Here is a 21,970-nt window from a genome sequence, read left to right as displayed (position 1 = left end):
GCTCCTTGTCTGTGAGAGAAATGTTTCCTCTGTTTCCCTGCCTGTATCTCTGCAGGCAGGGAAACAAAGGAAACCTCTGCTCCCAGCAAGTGAGAGATGTTTGACAGCTCTTGCTTCCTGGAACCAGAGTGTTTGCTCTAACTTTGTTGGAGCTGTCACAGCTCCCACCCAGTTAGAGCAAACAGCTATGTTCTGGGGGTAGGTATCCCAGTACACAGCAGGAGCCAGCGCTGGGAGAGGGCCACACCATGGGGCCACAATTGGCTCCATGAGGGGGGCTGCTGGGCCCCTCCATTATTAGAATTCAGCCCCGGGGCGTGACAGTTCCTGGGACTGTGGGGGGACCCCCCACATTCCATTATTAGAAATTGTCCTCCAGGGAGGTGGTGGTCCCTAGAGTTGTCAAGGCCAGGTGGCCCTCCCTGCATTCAATTATTAGAAATTGTGCCCCGGGAAGGTCACAGCCCCTGGGGCTGCGGAGGGTCCGGGCGGCCCCCACATATTCCATTATTAGAAACTGGGCAGCATTTCATTCTTACAAATTGGGCCCCGAAGGGATGGCGGTCCCTGGGGCTGCGGAGGGGAGACCACATTTATTTAGAGAGTAGTCCTTGGGAGGTGGTAATCCCCATGGCTGCAGGGTCTGAACATATTTAAATTTAGCCCTGGGGAGGTGGTGGTCCCAGGGGCTGATGGAGGTGGGTTGAGGGTGGTGTGCAGTTCCTGGGGCTGCAGGGAGCCGCGCTGCATTTTAAATCTATTTCACCCAAGGGAGGTGGTGATCTCCGGGGCTGCAGCAGGGCTGGGTGGCCCCTCCACATATTTAATTAGAGATTAGCCACAGGGAGGTGGTGTTTTCTAGGGCTGCGGGGTCCGAAACGGAACCCCTAACATTTTCGAACATTAGCTCCAGGGAGGTGGCTGTTCGGAAAACATGTTTTGGGCCTACACTTGATGGATCACCCCCAAAACTTTCAAGACAGCAGCTGAACTTAGCAAAGTATAAGTCTGAATGTGTTGTGAAGATTTGTCAAGCAGCACCAAAGTTATTGGTAAAACAAAAAACACTCTTCCTATGAAAACTAGATCCTAACTATAACTATCTAATGACGATCACCAGTAGGTAATATTCATATATATATATTCATCAATATACACATATGTATACACACATATATATATATATATACATATATATACATACATACTCGTACGGCGTGGTCACCCCGCTTCCTAAACACCAGTGGTGCCGATTTATGACGCACGCCACCACGCCTATATTCAAGTACTTTCGTTTTTTCACAGAAGGTCGGCACTCCAAGACAAATTGTGATAAAGTTTATTAACGATCCACAGGAATGCATTTCGGCATTACTGCCTTCGTCAACCTGCCATTAGCCATATTTGTTTACTATTTATCCGATCACATGATCATATCAGCGCAATCTCTAACTAAACTACATGATTATTCCAGCTGAAAATGGCACATTTCAATATTAATCTAATTCAAGATATATACAATATGTTATATGACAATTTAGTCATGATCTGAAATCTTCACTCGTAAAATGAACCAAAAATAAACATAATGACTAGAATAGTTGCATAATACACCCCTAAACAAAAATTAAAATGAAAATAAAAATAGATACTACCAGCCCCAATATCAGACTGTTATTGCTAATCAACGACTCTAATAGTCACATTATTGAAAATAAAATAACATAACTTCAAATCTTCAGTCATGAAATGAATCAAAAACAAACACAACGAACAGGAAGGATACCTGGTACACCTGTACACAGAAAATATAAAAGAACACTACCAACCCCACTAACAGATCATTATTGTTAATCAACGACTCTAGTAGTCTCCTTATTCAAAATGAAATGACATCGATAACTTACTCAATATATCATTTCACTCGCAATATAATATTGCCTTTATACGGAGAACTAAAATCCACATAATAACATAAATGGTTATAAGATGGACCAACGCCATTTGATACTACTACGAACATTAATCAGGGGACCACCACTTCAATTGTAATGGGTATTATTAAAACATGATGTTGCCCCAAGGGGCTCACTTTATAACCAATGTGATCCCCTTGAACAAATATCCAATAGAGAAAGTTAATTAGTATATAATACTACATGTGGACCATTTCAACCCACAATCGAAACTAAATACATCTTAAGTCAATAATTTGCTTAAAATTAGTTCTCCTATAAACAAATAAGGTATGAGTCACTATATCTGTGGAGTATGTCATCAAATTTTCAAACATTTTTAACTGTTTCGATGAATGTATAATTCCTCACTTTTATTCAATCCTTGTTGGTCTTTTGTATCGAAAGCTAATGTATACCTTGAGTCTAAAATCCTCAATTTCTTTTCTCTATCTACACCTCTCGCATCCTTTGAAATCCCATCAATTACACTGTATTTGAGATCTTTTACATCCACGTTGTGTACTTCATGAATATGTCATGTGACTGGATAACTTTCATCTCTATTCTGAACAGCACGTAGGTGTTGTAAGATACGTTTATGGACTTGGAGCTTAGTGCTTCCTACACAGATTTTAGGACAACTGCATTTCAGAATATTACGTAATCACTTTTACATGTATTTAATCCTTTGATTCTATGTACTATTCTACCTCTCATCTCCACTGTTTTAATATTTGCACCATTTTTGCATGCCTTACATTTTGAACATTTAAAGAAGCCATCTTGCTGGTTCAACCAAGATTTACTTGTTTTGTATATTTTACTCTGTCTAATATCACTTCTAACTAATATATCCTGCATAGATTTTCCTTAACATCACTCCCTATAATGGGATCACTTTTCAACATATACCTATGTTTCTGCAAAATGGTCCTCACTTGGTTATGTTCAGTGTTGTAAGTGGTAATGAAACGGTAATTTAGTTTTTCCAATTTCTTTTTCTTACTTAGTTGTATATTAAACAAAATATCATCTCATGTGAGGCATTCTACCTTTTCATTTCTTTCTCAATCTCTTTGAACATATTCTCAGTGCTGCAAATCTTTTTAGCTCTTAACTCTCCATATGGAATATTTTCTTTAAGTGGTTTGTGATGAAAGCTATGTGCATGTAGTAAACTATTTCCTGCTGTATGCTTTCTGTATTACATGGTCTGTAGTTTGTCATTTTCTATTGTAATCTTTTCATCCAAGAACTCTATCTCTTGAGCACACTAAACTGGAAGTAACAAAAAGAAAAAGGAACATTTAAGTGACGCCCCTTGCAAAATGCAACCAAACTAATTCTAGACCAGACTTTCTCGCTGCTGCCATGTACCTAAAGCGACATTATGTTGGCTTCTTCAGAAAGAAAATTAAAAAGTGACACATCCTCACTCTCATTTTTTTAATGCATCTTAGTTTGTTGATGTGAAGGTGTTAATCAGTGTTTATGTTTTTACATTGATAAGGGCTACTTTCCTTTCAGTTGAGTTTGACCAGTTATTACAGGTTTAAACCTGAAACGGGAAAGCCTAGTTATTTTTAATTCTCAATTGCGCATGCTGGATGGTCCTGGTGATCTCTATAGGCCACAGTGTCTAATCTCCCCATGTTTATATTGGAACAGTACAACAAATGACATTCAGAAAGTTGCATACCATCTTCATTCTCTTTGTTTCTTTCGCCAACAAAATTTGATAACGACCTGCAAAAAACATGTTATAAACAGGTCAAAATTGTATTTTTACTGCAGTGTGAACGTGAAAAAAGTTGAAAAATAAATTCCACAGTGGACAATGTTGAAATAGATACATTTAGTCAGATAATTAGATTCTTAAAAGACACATTTAGACATTATGTAATTAGAAGCATTAATCTTACATGTCATAACACTTTGGCAAAGGTGGATCTGTTTGTAAGTAATAGCAAGGAATGTTCCATGTACAAATTCTGGTATGACGGCTCTCACAGTTTCTATTTAGCATCGCCACTTGGCCTCCTGCAACCCGATCTCTGATTTAAAATGGAGACGCCCTAGTGTTAGAGTGGCACAGATCAAGTACCTGGAAATGTTGGATGAAACGTCTGAAGCCCATTTCAGCACGAATCTCAGCAGAGGCCAGGAACATAAAACTTAGGAGAGCCACAGGATGCACATGTCTCTGACAAGCATCTTACAAGAAAGCAGCCTACTGGTGTAGTATCTCTTTCCTACTGCTGCAAAATGGAGTTGCTGAAAGAACCCCCAGCTCAGGTGTGCAGCAATCCCAAAGCACTGGAGTCACCCACCAATTACACAGCTGTACAAGGAATAGAAGTAATGTATGACCCTTGAAAATAAAGCAGATACGAGCCAAGACTCAAGGGGCTGCAGAGGAGAATATTTACAGTAAAATGAACCAGTGAGCAGAAGAGACTCGGGAAGTGAGGTAAACCTCTGTGAAGGTACATTGGGTGCTCCCTAAGCGGGCGCAGGCAATGCTTCATCTACTTCATGCCATATTTGCTACCCTCACGAATTAGTGTCAGCGCTCACACATGGAAAAACAACACAACTTCTGGGCAAGAAATAGAGTGCAAGGCCCCCAGATAATTTACATATTCACTGATCATCTCGAGAGGCATGTATAGGTGAAGACGGGCTGCTTACATTTTGCCATAGCTCAGCCTGAAAAGCCACCAGCATCTTCGGAGGTTTTGATCGGATAATATCCGTTCACAGAGAGTTCAAACGATGATCCCTATCAGCTTGCATTAGCCTAATGACCTGCTGCATTATAAACAAAGCACTCAATCTCCATTATCAACTGGCCTCCAAGATCATAATCTCTTGGTGCATCTAAACTAGCTGCATAACAAGATTGGAAACCAAGAGATAAAAGAAACTGGAACACTGTCCCAGTCCTGGTCTGACAAGAATCAATCAGCTGTTTAGAATCTCACAGCTTCTTAAATCTCCTCTATGTCCACTTCCCTCTACTCTGAAACCTTCTAGAATGCACTTCTCCCGTAGACACCTCTCTTTGGTGTTACAGACACTTATCCAGTAACTTTGTCCATTTTCTTTTTTTCTGTACAGGGCTCTGTTGCTAGGTTTGTGACTCCCACAAAACTGACCATAGATACAAGCAATCCTTGGTGAAATTTGGGCAAAACAGGTTTGAATGAGTGAAGAATGAAAAGTTTTAAAATAATTTATGCCAGTGGTTTGCTCGCATTATCATTCTCTTCCTTTCGCCAACCATCTTCTAATACCTTGCTCTCTTGTGCTATCATATGGGAGTATGGTAAAAAGACTAAAGATGATAAAATTAGGTGATTCAAAAACACATGGGAACTCTGCTGAAAAGTTGAAGGAGTAAGTCACATAAAAAGGAAAACGTTACCTACTCTATAAGCACGTTTCTGGCATGGAGTGCTGTAGATTCACATACTCTGTATACTCCTGACATCTTGTCTTGGGCTCAGATGTGTGCAACTTGTTTTTCTTCGAAGAAGTCTTTCGAATCATGAGGTATAGTCACTCCTGCTGTGACTGGTAATACATATGGGATTCGACTCCATGGTTAGATTGTTTTCCCACACAGCGGGTGAGGATGGAGATGGAGCATAAAAATGCACAATGATGACCATGCAAGGAGAAAAGGTATAAAACAAAGTTAAATATATCTGCAACAACCACAGGCTTCCAGGGTGACACTATAGGGGTCATCACAACCTTGGCGGGCGGCTTCCGCCCGCCGGCCCAGCGGGGATCTCGGCCGCAACACAGGAGCCGGCTCCAAATGGAGCCGGCGGTGTTGCGGCTGTGCGACAGGTGCAGTTGCGGGAAACCGCCGGGACAAACGTGGCGGCGTGACATCCCCCCTGAAAGCACCGCCAGCTTGTTGGCGGTTCTTCCTCCAAAACAGCCCTGGTGGTCGAAGACCGCCAGGGTTGTAATGAGCCCCTATATGCCATGAACAGATGGTTACAGGGTAAGCAACATTTTCCATTCATTGCACGTGTAGCTATGGATACACATGCTCTACATGGAATGTAAAGCAATTACCCCTAAAGCAGTGGCTAACCTGAGGATGTTGCAGAGAATTGAAAAGTGTATCTAGTACAGCCTGGTCCACTTGAGCCTGCTGTCATGCTAGGACATCCACAAAGTAGTGTTTGGTGAATGTGTGTGGTGTGGACCAGGTAGCTGCCTTACAGATATCAGCTATTGAGATGTCACTCAGAAAGGCCATGGAAGCTGCTTTATGATCTGTAAAATGTGACCTTGGTGGGGTAAGGAACTTTTGGCCGTGATGTAGCATACATTTGACTAGCCAGCAAGCTACTTTTGAAATGGCACTGCCATTGTGTGGTTTAGAGTAGGTGACAACTACCTGTTGCCTCCTATAAAATGATTTTGTCGTATCAATGCAGTAAATGAGGGCCTTCTTTATTTCAAGTGTGTGAAGGACTTTTTCTGCTATTGAGTCTGAGTGTAGAAAGAACAACAAGAGCTCAAGTGTCTGGTTGAGGGGGAGAACAGAGATCAATTTTGGTAGAAAGTATGGATTTGTTCTAAGGACTACCATGTCAGATTGTCCGCTATCACCATTTCTTTTCCTCCTCATCCCGGAGCCTCTGGCCATTGCTGTTTACTCCTCAATGCAAATCAAGGGAGACAAGACGTCAGTCAGAGAATTAAAACTACTACTGATAGCTGACATTGAGCAACCGTGGGGTGTCGATTCCGGCACTTCTAGAACTGACTGATTCCTTTGCTTCTTTCTAGGGATATTAGATTAAGTGGAATAAGGGAAGCTATGGCACTGACATCTCAGAACCAACTGTACTGCTTGTCACGCCTCCTGGCACGAAGGATACTGAGTGGACTGAAATACTTGGGTATACTGCTGTACAAAGAACCTCACCATGGATAAGGAAAACATCTTGCCCCTTTTAGAAACCAAGAAACCGGACTTTGCTAAATGGTTAACCCTTCAGTTATCCTTTTAGGGTAGAGTCCAAACTATTACAATGGAGACAGCCCCATGATTTAACTATCTGTTTTGCACGATCCATTTCAATATTCCTACTAAGATTTTGTCATATGTGGATACCGCTGTTCACAAATACATGTGGGACCCAACAACTCCATGACTGGCAAACAAGAAAATCTACGCTGCCACAACCTCCAGTGATCTTCGCTTATCTCATTTTCAGAATTACTACAGAGCCCAAACACTTGTTGCAGATGTTCTACCACTTGAGTGCCCACGGTTAAACTCCTTTCTGGGTCAGGATCAAAGGACAACTCCATAATGGCACACAGAGTCGTCCTTTCTGCTGGACCCCGAACCTTAACCAATCCCCACAACCAGATGTTGGTGGAAACAAATGTGGTCTGGAAATGGACTCGCGCCCTATTGCATGAAGAAGGATTTCTACACCCCAAGGCGCCTTTGTGGCATAATGGATCTATTATCATTGATCACTTTGTGTTGTACTGGCCAACGTAGGAACGGGCAGGGATCACGGAAGTAAAACACATTGAAATATAGGGTTATCATGTCTTTCTCAGATCTCGCCATTTAATACCGTCTTCCCACGTCACACTTCCTTCATTAACTCCTTAACTCCTTAACTCCAGATTAGGCACTGCCTCCTCAACCAGAGGCACACAGAGGGCTGACCCCCTACTCGTTTCCGCACTTGACTCCCACTTGATGCAATGGGGCCAAGACAAAAAGCTGATTTCTGGTGTCTATAGACTCCTGATCACAAACCCTTGGGGCAACTTATCCGAATACGATGGCAGGACCGTCTACAAGCAACTTACAATCCAGTGATGAAGTCACCTTGCTACAATAGTGGAATGACATCCAGGAGTGTGATCATGTGGATAAGCTCCAACAGGATGTACTTATTTTGGGGCCGGAGGTCTAGTATGGGTCTGAAGGACCAATCCTTATTAGGGGTTAGAAAGTGCAGGGGGTACATTCCTTTAAGGCGATGCTAGGGTGGTTCTGGCTCTTTGGCTTCCTTGAGTGAAAGTGTGCCTACCACCTCCTGGAGAGGCCTCTGGTGTTCTTATGAAAGGAAGTGTTTACAGTGAGGGCAAAGATGTTTGCTGGTGGTGCAGTGAGCTCTAGACAGTAACCATGTTGTTTCACCATTGTAGGAGAAACCCCTGCAGACGTCTCCAGACATGTGTTGTGTCAGTGGGAGGAAGGGAGAGTAAGTCACTCCGCGTGTGGTGCAGCTACCATAGCCGCCCCACCTCTACCCTCTGGAATTTTCCCCAACTAGCACCCCTGGAATAGCCTCGAGAGGCTTGTGGTTGATGCTGCTTGGTAGGAGTTGGCGGCCTCTGGGAACGTGGTTTTAGTGCCGCCATGCAAATGTGAGTGACGAAAAGTCACACTGTGAACTGGAGAGCTCCCACTGCTTTGGCTGTGTCCGTGTCTTTCTTGATCTTTTTGAGCATCTGATCAACTTGAGGATCGAAGATGTGTTCCCCTTCAAAGGGCATGGTGATCAGATGCTGCTGGATTTCTGGCTTGAAACACTGTCATACCTAGACAACAACCCCACAGAGATGGAGATCTGCCAATGAGTTGGCGATTGTAACACAACCCTTTTCCCCTCTGTGTTAATCTTTTTACTTTCTTTATCCGTCAGAGGGGAAACCCCAGTACCCTGTTCAATTTACCAGTTTACGGGAGGTACCACCAATGAGTGTGGTAGAAGCTGGCCTATGGTGTGGTCGGGTCAGAGGGTGAGAGCTTGCATATCTGGTTGACCGTCCAGGTAATATCCCTTGCGTTGATAGGGTCTTTGAAGATGTTCTGTGAAAGCTGTAGGCTTAACCATCCTCTTAAGCATGGGCCAAAATTGGGTGGCACGCTGGGTGTGGGAGAACATTTCTGCTAAAAAGTCTTCCTCTTCTGTCATTGTGTGTAGGTCTACCTTGTGATAAGCGGCCGCCCTGTGGGTTAACTCATGATAAGCTATGGTATTGTCAGGAGAATAAGGTTTGGAGGGGTAAAGTTCAAGTCTGTCACCTGCAGAGACTAGCTCATTATCGTCCAATGGGTCAACCTGGAGTTCCTGGTCACAGGGAGCCTCATAAGGATCTAAGGGCTGAGGGTTCCCTTCTCCAAATGAAAAATGTGTAGATTCCTCAAGGGAAGGAGGCAGGGGCCCTTGTAGCAGTGGAGAGGAGGAGAAGGTGGCAAAGGGGCAAGAGGAGGAGGAGGAGGAGGGGAAGGTGAGGAAGAGGTAGAAGAGCAGGTCTTAAAGGCAACAAACTGGTGCCCCTGTCTTGGTGTTTGTAGAGCTTTGGAATTAAAGGGGTTCCAATGCCAGCTGCTCTTCAAAAGTCAAATTCCTCTTGCGAGGGAGTGTCTCCTGCACCCTTGGCAGGGGGCTTTGAAGTGGTTTTCCGAGTTCAGAGATGAACAACTAGTCTTCGCTGCCAAGAGTCCAGCTCCTCCTGCAGGCGTTGTGGGCTCAACGTCTGACCGGTGGAGTGGTGGTAAGTCCCTTGGCAGTGAGAAATAGTGCTTAAGGTTGTCAGCTTCTGACGTTGGTCGAGCATGGGCTGCGGATCTGTGAGCTCTGAGTTCGAGAAGGAATCGAGCTCCAGGCTGAAGGGCGCAAAATATTATATGTCAGCCTTTCCTTCCGCTTCCCCTTCAATGCCTTCTGTGAAGATATCGGGGGTATCACATCTCAGTGCTGTTCCGTGCCAATTCGAGCAAGCCGATGAGTCAGATGGTTCCTTATCGTCTTTTTGAGGCAGAAGGCAAGGCAAGAGGAGCAGGCAGCCTTGTTATGCTACGGAGACAGAGTTTGCAAACTGCGTGTAGGTCCGTCACGAGTACTTGGAATGGCACTGTAGACAGTATCAAAAGGGCGTTTTTTTCATCACAATGCTCGCATTCTTGAGCGCAGGACCTGACGGAAGAGGCAGATCTGATGAGGGATCACAACCTAAGTGATGAAACTTGATGCATAGAAAGAGTGTCTGAGGCTACTGCGAACGGAAAACTGGAGAATGCAGACATCTACTCAGAAAACTGTGCTGTGTTGTTTTAACTGTTCAAAAAAATATTAATAATAGATATGAAATAAAAAAAATACACATCTAAAATTGAAACAGGGTGCTTCAAGAAGAGCAAGGCTGTAGGAAAGGATTGACTAGCCTGAAAATACTTTAAAATGTTTCACACTTATTTCCATAAAGAATTCACAAAGGGTCTGAGTTTGATCCCAACTATAAGGTTCAAGGTTGCTTTCAAGCAAACACCAGGCCATTACAAGAATCAGTCCTGAAAATGTGTTCTGGGTTATCCATGTCAGTGAGCTGTGGAAAATGGTTGCCTAGCTATCTCACCACTCTCGCCGGTGTTTCGCAATACTGCCAAAGTCTTGTAAAAGGGCACTCAAGCAAGATGCTGACCATAACTGCAAACAACTTCTTTTCTATCTGGCACAGGAAAACAGGAAGGACACAGTCAAAGAGGGGACAGCAGGCCCAAAGTGCTCAGCTAGCAATGAGACAAATACTATTCTAAAGTCTCCTTTTAGCACATAAGTGCAGTTACTCTCTTGCTGAAGTGTGGACGCTGCCCCTCCAGGAGACCTGGAGAAATGACCATGCCAACTGTCTATTTATGTGTACCTGTCTGTTTGAAGCCCCTACGGGGTACAATCAGAAAACTGATAACTGCCGCATACAACTAGGAGAGGCAGGTAAGAGCATGTTTGAGAAAGAATATCCCATTTCTTGAGACCCTTGGAATCTTTCAAGGTCTAAGTGACGTATGGCTGCTGGGAGATAAAACACAGTTTCCAATTTGGGTTTGTTTGCAAGTGGGAAACTCACTGTATATCACAAATCTGTGGCTGTACGTCTCAAAATGTCAAACTTTTGAGAGCGTGTGTCTTACATGATCCCTTTTGCACCTCTAAATCACCCTTCTGCTCATAGGAAAAGGCCTTTGTGAGGCATGGAAGACATGGAAAGTGAAATGAATTCTGCATGGAGCAGCTCTGCTGAGCTGAGTTCTTATGATAAGTATAATACTCTATTTTGGGGGCTTTTGATGGGTGAAATTCACACACAGACACACAAACATGCAATATGTTTCACTCTGGCTACTGGAAATTGTACCTGGATCACCCACTAGAGTTAACATCAACAGCAGCAAAACAGCTGTGGTCCTGGATGAAAAATCCCATGTATAAGCATTCACAATGTATTTGTATTTAAACAGAAGCATCTAGAAACCTACTCTTAGCTGGGAGTAATTGACATGCATCAATAGGGTTGCACAAAGACAGGGGCCTATCCCATTTCATCACCAATGGATGTGCAGCCTAGCCAAAGGGCTACAAATCGCAACACAGACCCTCTTATAAGCCTCTAGTTTATCATTAACTATATACGTAGTGCGCACGCAAAGCATTAACCTGTGTAGTACTATCAGCCATTCCTAACAAGTCGGGTCATGGGTTCAAACCAGTGGTGAAGAATGCACAGCTTGACAATGACTAGGGTAGTGGCCAGCCAGCGATGCATGTGGGGGTCAACTTCAGAGGTATCCATCACATCATAAAGAAGTACCAGATAGGGTGAAGGTAATAAACATCAGAGAGCTGTAAAAATCTAAATTGGTCCACACGAAAGTCCAGTAGGGCTGAAGAGCTCCACAGGACCACAGAATATGGTAAAGGTCACAGTGAGGTTCTCTAAAGACTTACACCTGTCGTATGAGAGCAAATGTGCCCTGAGCAATTTATACAGAGACCAATACAAATCATGGAGAACCTGGAAATAAAGTGACTTGAGCCGCCAGTCTCCCAGTACTCTGTCATGATCAAGCAGCAAGGTTGCCCAATCAATAGGTGAGTTTTCCCTAGCTAGGGACATAAGTCATCATAGCCTAGTCACCACGAGGGAGAGCTTACAATTTAAGGCTTTGGTCAGGACCCTGTATAGACCTGACACTACCCCTTTAAGGCAGCTCCAGAGCTGTAAGTATAGGCAAATGGGGGACACAGGAAGAACAACCCTAGTGAGCTAACTCCCATGCCACCCAACAGCAAAAACCTGCACTCTTGCCCAAGAGTGCCAGAAGTGCCAGATTGATATATTCCCTCAAAACTCAAACACAAAACACAAAAATGGGGGAAATTTTGATCTTAATCACTTAATTGATTTGTGGGAGTGAAGTTGAGGTCTGCGACCAGATTGATTTCTAATTGTTGGGACGAGATGGGAGGAGAGCCCTGTTTGAAGGGTTAGCTGAAGGTTTTAAGCCATATTTCCTGAGATAAAGTCTTCCTATTCTTCAGTGTATACTCAATCCCCATGTTCTTGATCTTATCACTTGTCTTCCCATTTGGGGGGGTAGGGTTGGGGTATTAAGGTGAGTCGAATGATTAGATGAATCTGTTAACTTTCAACGTTTGCAAGTGTTCTATGGTATGGAGCTAAGGTTAAGTGATTATGATGGTGTAGAAAGATGACATTGTGGGTATACCTTAAATGTTGACATTTGTGTAATTTTAGATGTTGAGGTGTCACCACTCAACATTTTAGTGAACCGTAACTCGCTCTAAATGTATTTTGTTTAGAAAATGTTATTTTAGTGTTGGCATATGCTGTGTGAGCGTATGATGCAGGATGTGTGGGCATATGATGTTGCAAGAGTTGCTGTATTAGAGCCAGTATGCAGGTGCCTGATGGGTACAAGTTGATGGATGTGCAATGGCTTTTGTATAGGCATATAATGGTAGGCATGCTGGTGTCATGTGGCATCTGTATGGGTGCATGTTAGTAAACGTCGGACATTATGATGGTGAGAGTATTGGCATAAGAAGGTGACTGTGTGGGCGTAAATTGTATGATGTGTGGGTGTATGATGGGGTGGTTGGCTCTATGATAATGGGTGTAGGCGTCTAATGTGTGTGTATGTATGATTATGCACATCTGGTCAACATATGGTGGATATGATCGTATATAATGCTGCTTCTGTGGACATACAGTAGGACATGTGTGAACACATAATAGTAGGTTTGTTGAAATGTGGTGCTGGCTTTGTCGAGGTTTAATGGTGACACTGTGTTCGTATGTGATAACAACATATCATAAAAGGTGCATTTATAGAGCATACATTTATTCCAGAGAAATCTTGTCACTACTGACAGATAACATATGCTTATTGTTAACCAACTCATGTTATTGAACCTAGAAGGATGAAAGGATGAGTGGCCCTGTCAGGATTTCTATATGTGATCATGAGTTCAAAAACAGATCCTCAGAATGGATATATTAATCCATTGATTCAATGGACCCGGCTGATGGAGGGTAGGTGGCTCTATAATGGTGAGTGGGTGGCTGTACATGATGGTAAGTTGGTGGAAGGGAGAATGGTTGGTATAAGTTGCTTGACTGTAAACGTATGATATGGGTGTGTGGGCACACGAAGATGGATGTGGGATAGCGTGGGCAATTGATGGAGAATGTGTTGGCATATGAAGATGGCTGTGTGGGTGTAAGACAGTAAATATGTGCAGAATGGGTGAACAATTCTAAATGTCTATGTTTGCAGGTGTTTGATGGCAGGTTTGTGGGCCAATGATGGCAGCTTCACAAGTGTATGACGATAGGTGTGTGGGTATATGAAGTTGGTGTCTGGCCTTTGGGTGGTTGTTGTGTGGCCACCGGATTGCAGGTTTGTGGACGTGTGATGGTAGGGGGAAAGGCAGTGTGAATATGGCCATGCGATGGTAGATGTGTTGGCAAATGATAGCAGCTGTACCGGTAGATAAGGTGGGTGTGTTACCGTATGATGACTGACTCAGTGAGGATACAATGGGTTGTGCTTACATCTTATGGTTAGTGGGTGGCTGTACATTGGTAGGAGTGAGACTACATGATATGACTGAGTAGGCATTTGATGGGGGTCATTTGCGAGTGTGATGCCGTCATTGGTGTATAATGATGGTTGTATGTTGTTGATTCTGTGGTTATGTATAGTGAGAGGAGTTGTGGTTGTATAATGGTCGGTGTTTTGACATACAATGTTGGCTCTGCGGACATATATTGGTGGGTAGGGAAGTGTATATATCCATGCCCCACTGTCACTTTGTTACTACTCCTAGGTTTGTTCTGTCGCTCACAGTCTGGTGTTCCTATTTTAATCAGACCCTGTCTTGCTATCTTTATCACTTGGTTTTTGACCATGACTCTGTCCTTCCACCTATCTGTCCCAGTCCTTCTCCTTGTCCCTGTGGTAACTATGGTGTCATTGTTAGTAACATTGCATGTTTAAAAGAACAAAAATGCTTTTAAACTTAAATAAGCCCGTGGCTACAGTGTTGTAGTAAAGATTGAATTTGGAAAACTAACAAAGCTTTTGTAAAGATTAAATAAGTCAAAGTGCTTGTAAAGATTAAATAAGTCAATCACTGTAATATTGCCGTGAAGCTCCTAAACATTAAATAAGTCTGTGGCTGCAGTTTCAAGTGCTTTGAATAAGTCTGTGACTGTAGTTTTAAGTGCTTTCAAAATTTGAATAAGTCTGTTGTTGCAGTACTTCCCTGGAGCTTTTAAACAAAAATGAGCACAGGAAAAGGGTGCTAACTCTTTAACACCCCGGCCCTATCCAATGGACTATTGGGGGTGGGGGGGAGATGGGGGACTTTAGTTGCCCTAAATCCACATTGACTGTAAAGGCAGGAGGATGTACATTTTAACTACCCCCATCTGAACACCTCCTGCCTTGATCAAGGGGTTGTTATATTTCCTCCTGCCCCTCCTCTTTGCTCAAGGGTGGGAATATAGATATTAAAAACGACACTGCCTTACCCAGGGTTTGGGCTAGTGGTGTTTCCTTCCCCCCTTCGCCTTACCCAAGGGTGTGTGGGGAGTTTCAAACAGAGGAGGGTAACTACTCAGTTACTCTGCCTTACAGCACAGGGGAGTGGACAAGTACCTCTCTTCATCTGGCAAAGGCAAGGAGTGATTTATTTTTAAATCTCTCCAAATGTTTGAGAAAATCACGTGAGACTTTAAAAAAATGATGAGCAAATGGTGTAAAGGGTGGATGCTCTTTTGACACCACTACTTCTTTCAATGACCGCGACCTTTTATTTGTACACCCACGTCTTTTCCAAGACTGGTGGTGTGTATCACTTCCCTCACCCTGGCCAAAAACGTGTTGCTGGGAGACTTTATGAAATACCATTTTCGCTCAAGGGAGTGTTTGTGTGTATCCTCCCTCCCATGCCCAAAGGCACGGTGTGTACTTAAACTATCCATTCCTTTCAAAATCAGGTGAGGTAACTGCATTAAAGTGTACTACACAGAAGAGGGGAGAGAGATTGCCCAATAATTATTCCCCCTTAGTCTAATGTCTCACACACACAATGACTAGTGGGCATCCAAATCTGGTATAAGATGCACACAAAATAAAAACAGCCATAATGGTGCTAGGGGGTGGTAAGTCTCCTGGCTCTGATGGCCTCACACAGAACTTTACAGAGCCTTTAAGGCTGTTTTAGCCCCTCGGCTGGTGGATTTATATAGAGATGCAGTGAACAGAGGAACACTCACTCCCACCCTCCACCAAAAGAGAAACAATAGCCATTATTCTAAAACCTGGTAAAGACCCATTAAACTGTGGTTCGTATAGACCCCTATCTCTCATAACGATAGATAAGATACTGGCACGTATACTGGCAAACAGGCTCAACCCACTAATGACATGCCTTGCTCTACCTGAACAACTGGATTTTATATCAGGTCTGGCCACTTGTAATAAATTAAGAACTTTGTGTGCCCTTGTGCACCAGATTAGACCGAAGATGGATGCCCTGGCCGTTTTTCTGGACACAGGCAAGGTTATTGACTCCCTCAAATAGCCTTTGCTACTTAGAGTGCTTCAGAGATTGGTCGTTAGTGCTAATATCATGGGACTTATAGTACTGATGTACTCCGAGCTTACGAAGAGAGGGTGTGTAAATGACTGTAGTTTGAAGGCCTTTCGGGTGCACAGGGTACTAGACAGGGCTGACCATTACTTCCTTTACCCACTCTCGTCCCAGTACTTACATAATTCGAGGTGTAGGTTCAAAAAAGGGGAGCAATTACTTTTTCAAATTTTAGACAGATTCACCTCACATTGAATATAAAATATTCCTTTCCTGAATAAAAAAAACTTTAATGATGTGTTTTCAGTTTCTCTTTTATTTGCACAGAAATATAAAAACCTCTTAGTCTAAACATGAATAATTCACTACTCAAGATTTTTCCCATCCCCAGCCAACATTTAAATCAGCCAACAAAATTACTCTAAATCCATTCATGAATAATTTATTGAATCTTTGAGCTACAGTGCAAATTCATTCTTATTCCACTAGTTGGTTCAAAAACCTCTCCAAATTGTCTTCAAGAATACATTATTATATAATAGCGCCTGAGCCAACACGTGTTTTGCTGCTCCCTACCGCTTTTTCAAGGCTCTTGTGGATGAAACCATCTTATATAGGTCTACAATAAATATAGAATAGGGCAATTAGAATACAAACAATAATAAGACTAATAAAAAAATTAAATGAAAGATTATTTTTTTAATTAAAATATACTAACGCTTGCATTCTATACCCACAGATTCCAATCTTTCTAATTTAAAAACATACAAGTGAGCAGGCCAGAAAGGTTACTGGCCGTGAAGGTTTTGAGTAGCGCGGGGTCTAATCACTGAGATAACCTTGTTTTTGTACCTGTAATTAGAGGTGTTTCTGCATTCCCCAGATATCACATGCTCAAGCTGACCCTAAAAAAAAAAAAAAAAATTGTCCTATCCTCAGACGCCTCCTTTCCTAGGTCCAACCCACTTAGAGGGACTATAATTGGAAGGATTACCTCACCTTCTTTCATCCACAAACACTGGGGATCAGGGTTGGAAAATATAGTCTGGGAAGGAACGAAAAACTGGGATGAGGAATGTTAGTTAGAATAATGAAGACTACTGATATGTAATCAAGGAATTACCACCTTAACCCTTCTTGTCCCAGTCCTTACCTAATTTGAGGATAGGCCAAAGCATTAAAAACACAAAATCCATAAATAATGCATTACCTTTAAATTTATTTGAGAAATGACTTTACAGGAGAATTTCATCTGAAATAACAGCTAAGAAAACTTTAAGAAAGAAATAAGGTAAAGTAATTTCCTGATGCAATGTATGTACCCCCTTAGATTGAAGTCATGAACCCTGATGCAAGAATTGTCAGTCTGGAAACATTCTTAAAGAGGCCATGATGGAAAAAGGTCACAGTTCTCCCAGAAGAGAAGGGGGAGACGAGCAGCGATATTGACTATTGCCTCGATATTATCAATGCATTACCTCCTGTAGTAAAAAGTAGTTGATACATAACAAATGTATCATCCAAAAACTGTCAAGAAGCCCGATGTATCCTAATAGGCCCTATTCACAAAGGTAAGGTTCCATGCAAAAATGTACTTGTATGAAGAGTTTCATCTACCCTTAGGCGGAAATCTCCACCTGGATGGATTTCACCAATTAAGGGCACAAATCTTTCTATAAAAATAGACTTACGAGTCTGGTCTCTACAACAGGATTCAAAACCACAGAATTACTATTAGTTATTCTACACTTGTATTTCTAATATCTGCCTGTTAAGGGAGAGCTCTACCAATGGGGCAGCTATCTCGTCACTCAGGGCTGAGATGTAGCGAAATCCCAATGGAAGAGTATAGGGAAACAACATACATCTCACACATATTGACCCTCAAAATCATAGAAAGCACACATCCAAAAAGCTACTCTCTCCCTTCGTCTGCATGACTAACCACACTGCTGCAGCCCTGCTTCACCCACTAGGATGCAGATAACATCCCTTAGGGAAAGAGGAACTTCACTGAGGAGAAAACAGTACTTGCAGTTACATTTGTGGTATATCACTTCAGGGAACTTCATGCTCTGCCTCCCTGCTCCCCTGGTTGACCGGAGAAGACAGCCTTGTGGCAGGACGCCAATACCAGGTTGAATACATATGGGGTGGAGACACGCAAAGTTGGAGACCACAAAAAAGTGGCAAGTTGAAGGAGAAATGTTCCTCTGTAAGCAGATATTACACACACACAACCGTCATACCAACTGTGTAAAGCCCCCACTTTTCATAAAGCAACCCAGTTTTGCTAATCTCTATGCACTCTTTCATTCTTCCATACAGTCTCCATTACATGCGCATTGACTGGAACAGCTGGAACAGGAGTATCACTGACTACAGCAGGGCAACAAGCAGGGCTTATCACCACAAGCATCCATACAATCCAAAAAGGTATGGCACTATCACTCCACGCCACAGGGAAATTTCAAATCTTTCTTTGCTCTATCTCACAGCTGCCATTAATTTGACTTTTTCTGACACAATTCACTCGTTTATAACTTTAAATGCCATGTACCAAGACACAAAAATGCTCATCCATATCTTGTTTTAATCCACTTTAAAATGTCCTATAATGTCCGCTCCTCTCTAGAACACTGTATTTCACTGTATGCCCCTCCACTCCTCTCTACAAAGCTCCACTCTACGATGCTCCACTCAACAACGCTCCATTCCACAACACTCTACTCCACACTATGCTACTCTACGGCACTCCACTTGATGATTTGAAAACCATTTTTATTCAAAATAAAAGTGAAATTCAACGAAAAATAACAAAAGTAAAGGGTAAATTATAGATAGGAAGAGTTAATGACTTTTTTGTATATAAAACCAACTTAAACTACACAAACATTAGCAATTCTCAAGTTATAGTTAATACTTACAGTTCTATTTATTGCCCTGGTTGACACAGACTATAACTCGCGCACCTCCATACACAGTGTTGTCGACTCACTAGCCATACTACATTAACTCTAACTCACACATTCCCCATGCACTGTTTATATTACATTACTTATAGCATGTTAAAGGATAGCATTTATAACAAGACTCATGACATCTCAAATGACAATTTATGAGAACAGTGTGCATTGTTCAGGGCTGACTTATAATTAATGTAGTGTGGCTAGCAAGATGACAACACTTTGTGAGGAGGTGTGCAAGTTATATTAGATCACTGGAATGTTGGGAGCTCCACTGAAGACAATGGAGTAGCTCCGGGTTTATAATGGCAGGTATACATTTTCTGCTTCAATATACCAAAGTGTGTCTTTGTTTTCTCTTTTTAATTTAGAACATTCTACTCTTAGATGGGTGGAATGTTCTAACTGCCTTATAGCCATTCTGCCTTGGGCTGTTAAAGTCCCTCTCCCTCGTTATAGGCGAGGACCTATAACTCTGGTTCAGGCCCTTAACAGCCATAATAGCCCTCAGCAGCAGGCTATAACACATTTTAACGAAGTCAGAAGTCATAACTATATGTTATAACTATAACTTTAGAATGTTCTAATGTTTGTCTAGTTTAAGTTGGTTTTGTAAACATAAAATGTAATTAAGTTTTCCTAATTTTAACTTAGCCTTAACTTTGGGTTTTTTCACTGAGTATTCATTAGTTTATATTAGAATGTGCTGCAGTACCTATGTGATGCCATATGTTTTGCCTGACTTTCTACAAGGCTAAACTAGTTTTGGGCCAGTTTTGCCAATAGTACGACTGAAGTAGGTGTAAAGTTTGTGAATTGCAATCGTTTTACTCTTAAGTAGGTGTTTTTGCATTTACATTTTCCTACCTAAATACCGCCTAAAGTTTCCATAAACCCCTCCACTTTAATAGTAAATATGCAGATTTTCTTACCACCCCTCTGTACCTCCTACATTTACTACTAAAATGGAGACTGTTGTGAGTGAACATCTCGGTACTTGTGGTGGAGACCACGGCACAGAAGAAACAGAAGAGGAGGAGGAGGCATCCACACAGAGGTCTGTGAATATCATTTGTGGATAATGGAAGTAGTACTACTGCCCATACTGAAAGTGTGTTTGTGAATATTCCCCAATGTGTGCAAAGCCACCCTTTGAGGACCAAGAAGCCACTGTATAGGACTTAAAAGAGGAGACATACAATCCAATGTCCAAGCACTATAGAGCAATTTGACAATAGTGTTTTTGCAAGTGGCAATTACACCATCCTATACTTTAAAAGATCCAACTAAATGCCAGTCAGGTAGTTTAAAGTCTAGTCGATGATGGGGTGATGGCTGGCACTCAAGAACTGGGCTTATAATAAAGCACAGTTTTCCTTAATAGTCACAGCTGTGTAAAACACACTAAGGATATAACACTTATCTGAACCAAAAAGGGAAAGGTCGGCAAGTAGTCTGTCTTACAGCTTCTACCTTATTGACTTTGAGTGGGCACACACTCAGGTCTAATGAAATACCCAAAGAGGGTCACAAGTGTGAACTACGATGATTAGAGTCGTGTCAATGCTATGTTTCTTTGAATGGTTTCTCATTCAGGTCCCGGTCTCCCAGGACTGGCTTTAGGGTGGTGCGACTGGTGCAGCCGTACCAGCGTCCCACTTTGCTGTGGGCTGTTATGTTGAAAAATAACTTATGGGTTTAAAACCATTTCAACTTGCTTGCGAGTCCAGCAGTTTTCAGGTAACAATAAAAATTTCAAGAGCCCTCTGTTGATTAATGGTCCCACTGGTGAGAGATTGTAATTTTTGTCTAGTTACATGACTCATCATAAAGTAGCGCTGAGGGTTAATGTGCCTGCTGCAAAGAACGTGTAAATGCAAATCACAGAACTGAGTGTGGGTGAACTGTGACTATCACTATAATAAATAATGAAAAGGCTTTTCGGTGGTAAAAGGTTAGACTTCTCAACTGGTAGTTCTATGCTGCTGATCAATGTGTATAACCGAGTTGATGGAGGCAAAGAAGGGACCTAAGTTACAAGCATTTTAGAGGGTTTCCTACTAGTTTACAAGGGTAAAAGGGAGATTTTAGCAGCAGGTGATATGAATTCCACCTTTGAACCCCTTAGGCCTTTTGGTCAAGACATGATGGTTGAAGAGGATACGAAATGGGAAGTCCCTCCCATTGACATCCCTCCTGTAGAACGGTCCCGAGGGCTGCACAGTTGTGCGTGCTAATTTTAAATTTTGATCTAAGAGCGACAAATGGCAGAACAAAATCTGATTGGGAGGAAAATGTACTTTTAATGGACTTGACCACACTAGTCACAGCAACTACTTTTTAATTAATTTGAAGGGTTGGTTTCTTGTACAAGACATGATGGTCATTGAAAGGACAGATAGCGACCATAATGCCCTCAGCCTGTCATTATTGGGCACCTTTGCCAATGCCCCTCCAAATCAGGAATCTGTACAACTCGGGGATATTGCACTGTCCAATAACGGAAAACGTATTAGATGGGGTGGGTTGAAAAATATCCAGAGGTCCTGGAGATAGTGACTGCTAAGGCAAAAGAGATGGTAGTAGCCGCGGGTAATTTAGCCCTAGAGGACAGAGACGGTTTTCTGTTGAAGTCTCATGAGGCATTCTTCATTACTATAAGTGACCGCCTGCCGCAAAATGTTAAGCAAGGGAACAACAACCCAAGTACGGTACCTTGGTGTTCGAAATGCTGTAGAATGGCCAGCCAAAGCACATCTACTGGCGGCAGTTAAATCTAAGGACAGATTACATCTGGCGCTGAGTAGGGCCCGCTATAAAAAAGAATTGCCGAAGGCAAAAAGGGCCTGGGAAGATGCATTCTGGGATGACCTGTCACGCACCATGATGGCAAGGGATAATGCTAGTTTCTGGGCTTCCCCGGCGGAGAGGGTCAATGGAGGCAAAAAGTCTGTTGGGTACCACATGTAGCCCCAGGATTGGGTATCCCACTTCAGTAACTTATACGCCTGCGATGATGGTGTACCATCGACCGGTATTGATCCTCAGTTGGCGGCCAAACTAAAAAAAGTAATACTTT

General features: G+C 42.5%; 1 protein-coding gene across 3 annotated transcripts in view; it reads right to left on the bottom strand.

The window, feature by feature from the left end:
* Positions 1-21,970, bottom strand: part of TAF1B (TATA-box binding protein associated factor, RNA polymerase I subunit B) — a 638,950-nt gene that overhangs the window by 222,319 nt on the left and 394,661 nt on the right. For all 3 annotated transcript variants that reach the window (XM_069235908.1, XM_069235910.1, XM_069235909.1), the window contains one exon: positions 3,658-3,704. In XM_069235908.1, the coding sequence (XP_069092009.1) occupies positions 3,658-3,704 (47 nt within the window). The remainder of the gene's footprint in view (positions 1-3,657; positions 3,705-21,970) is intronic.

Source organism: Pleurodeles waltl, chromosome 5, assembly GCF_031143425.1.
Source record: "Pleurodeles waltl isolate 20211129_DDA chromosome 5, aPleWal1.hap1.20221129, whole genome shotgun sequence".
Classification (NCBI taxonomy): domain Eukaryota; kingdom Metazoa; phylum Chordata; class Amphibia; order Caudata; family Salamandridae; genus Pleurodeles; species Pleurodeles waltl.
This window is presented reverse-complemented; position numbering and strand designations above follow the sequence as displayed.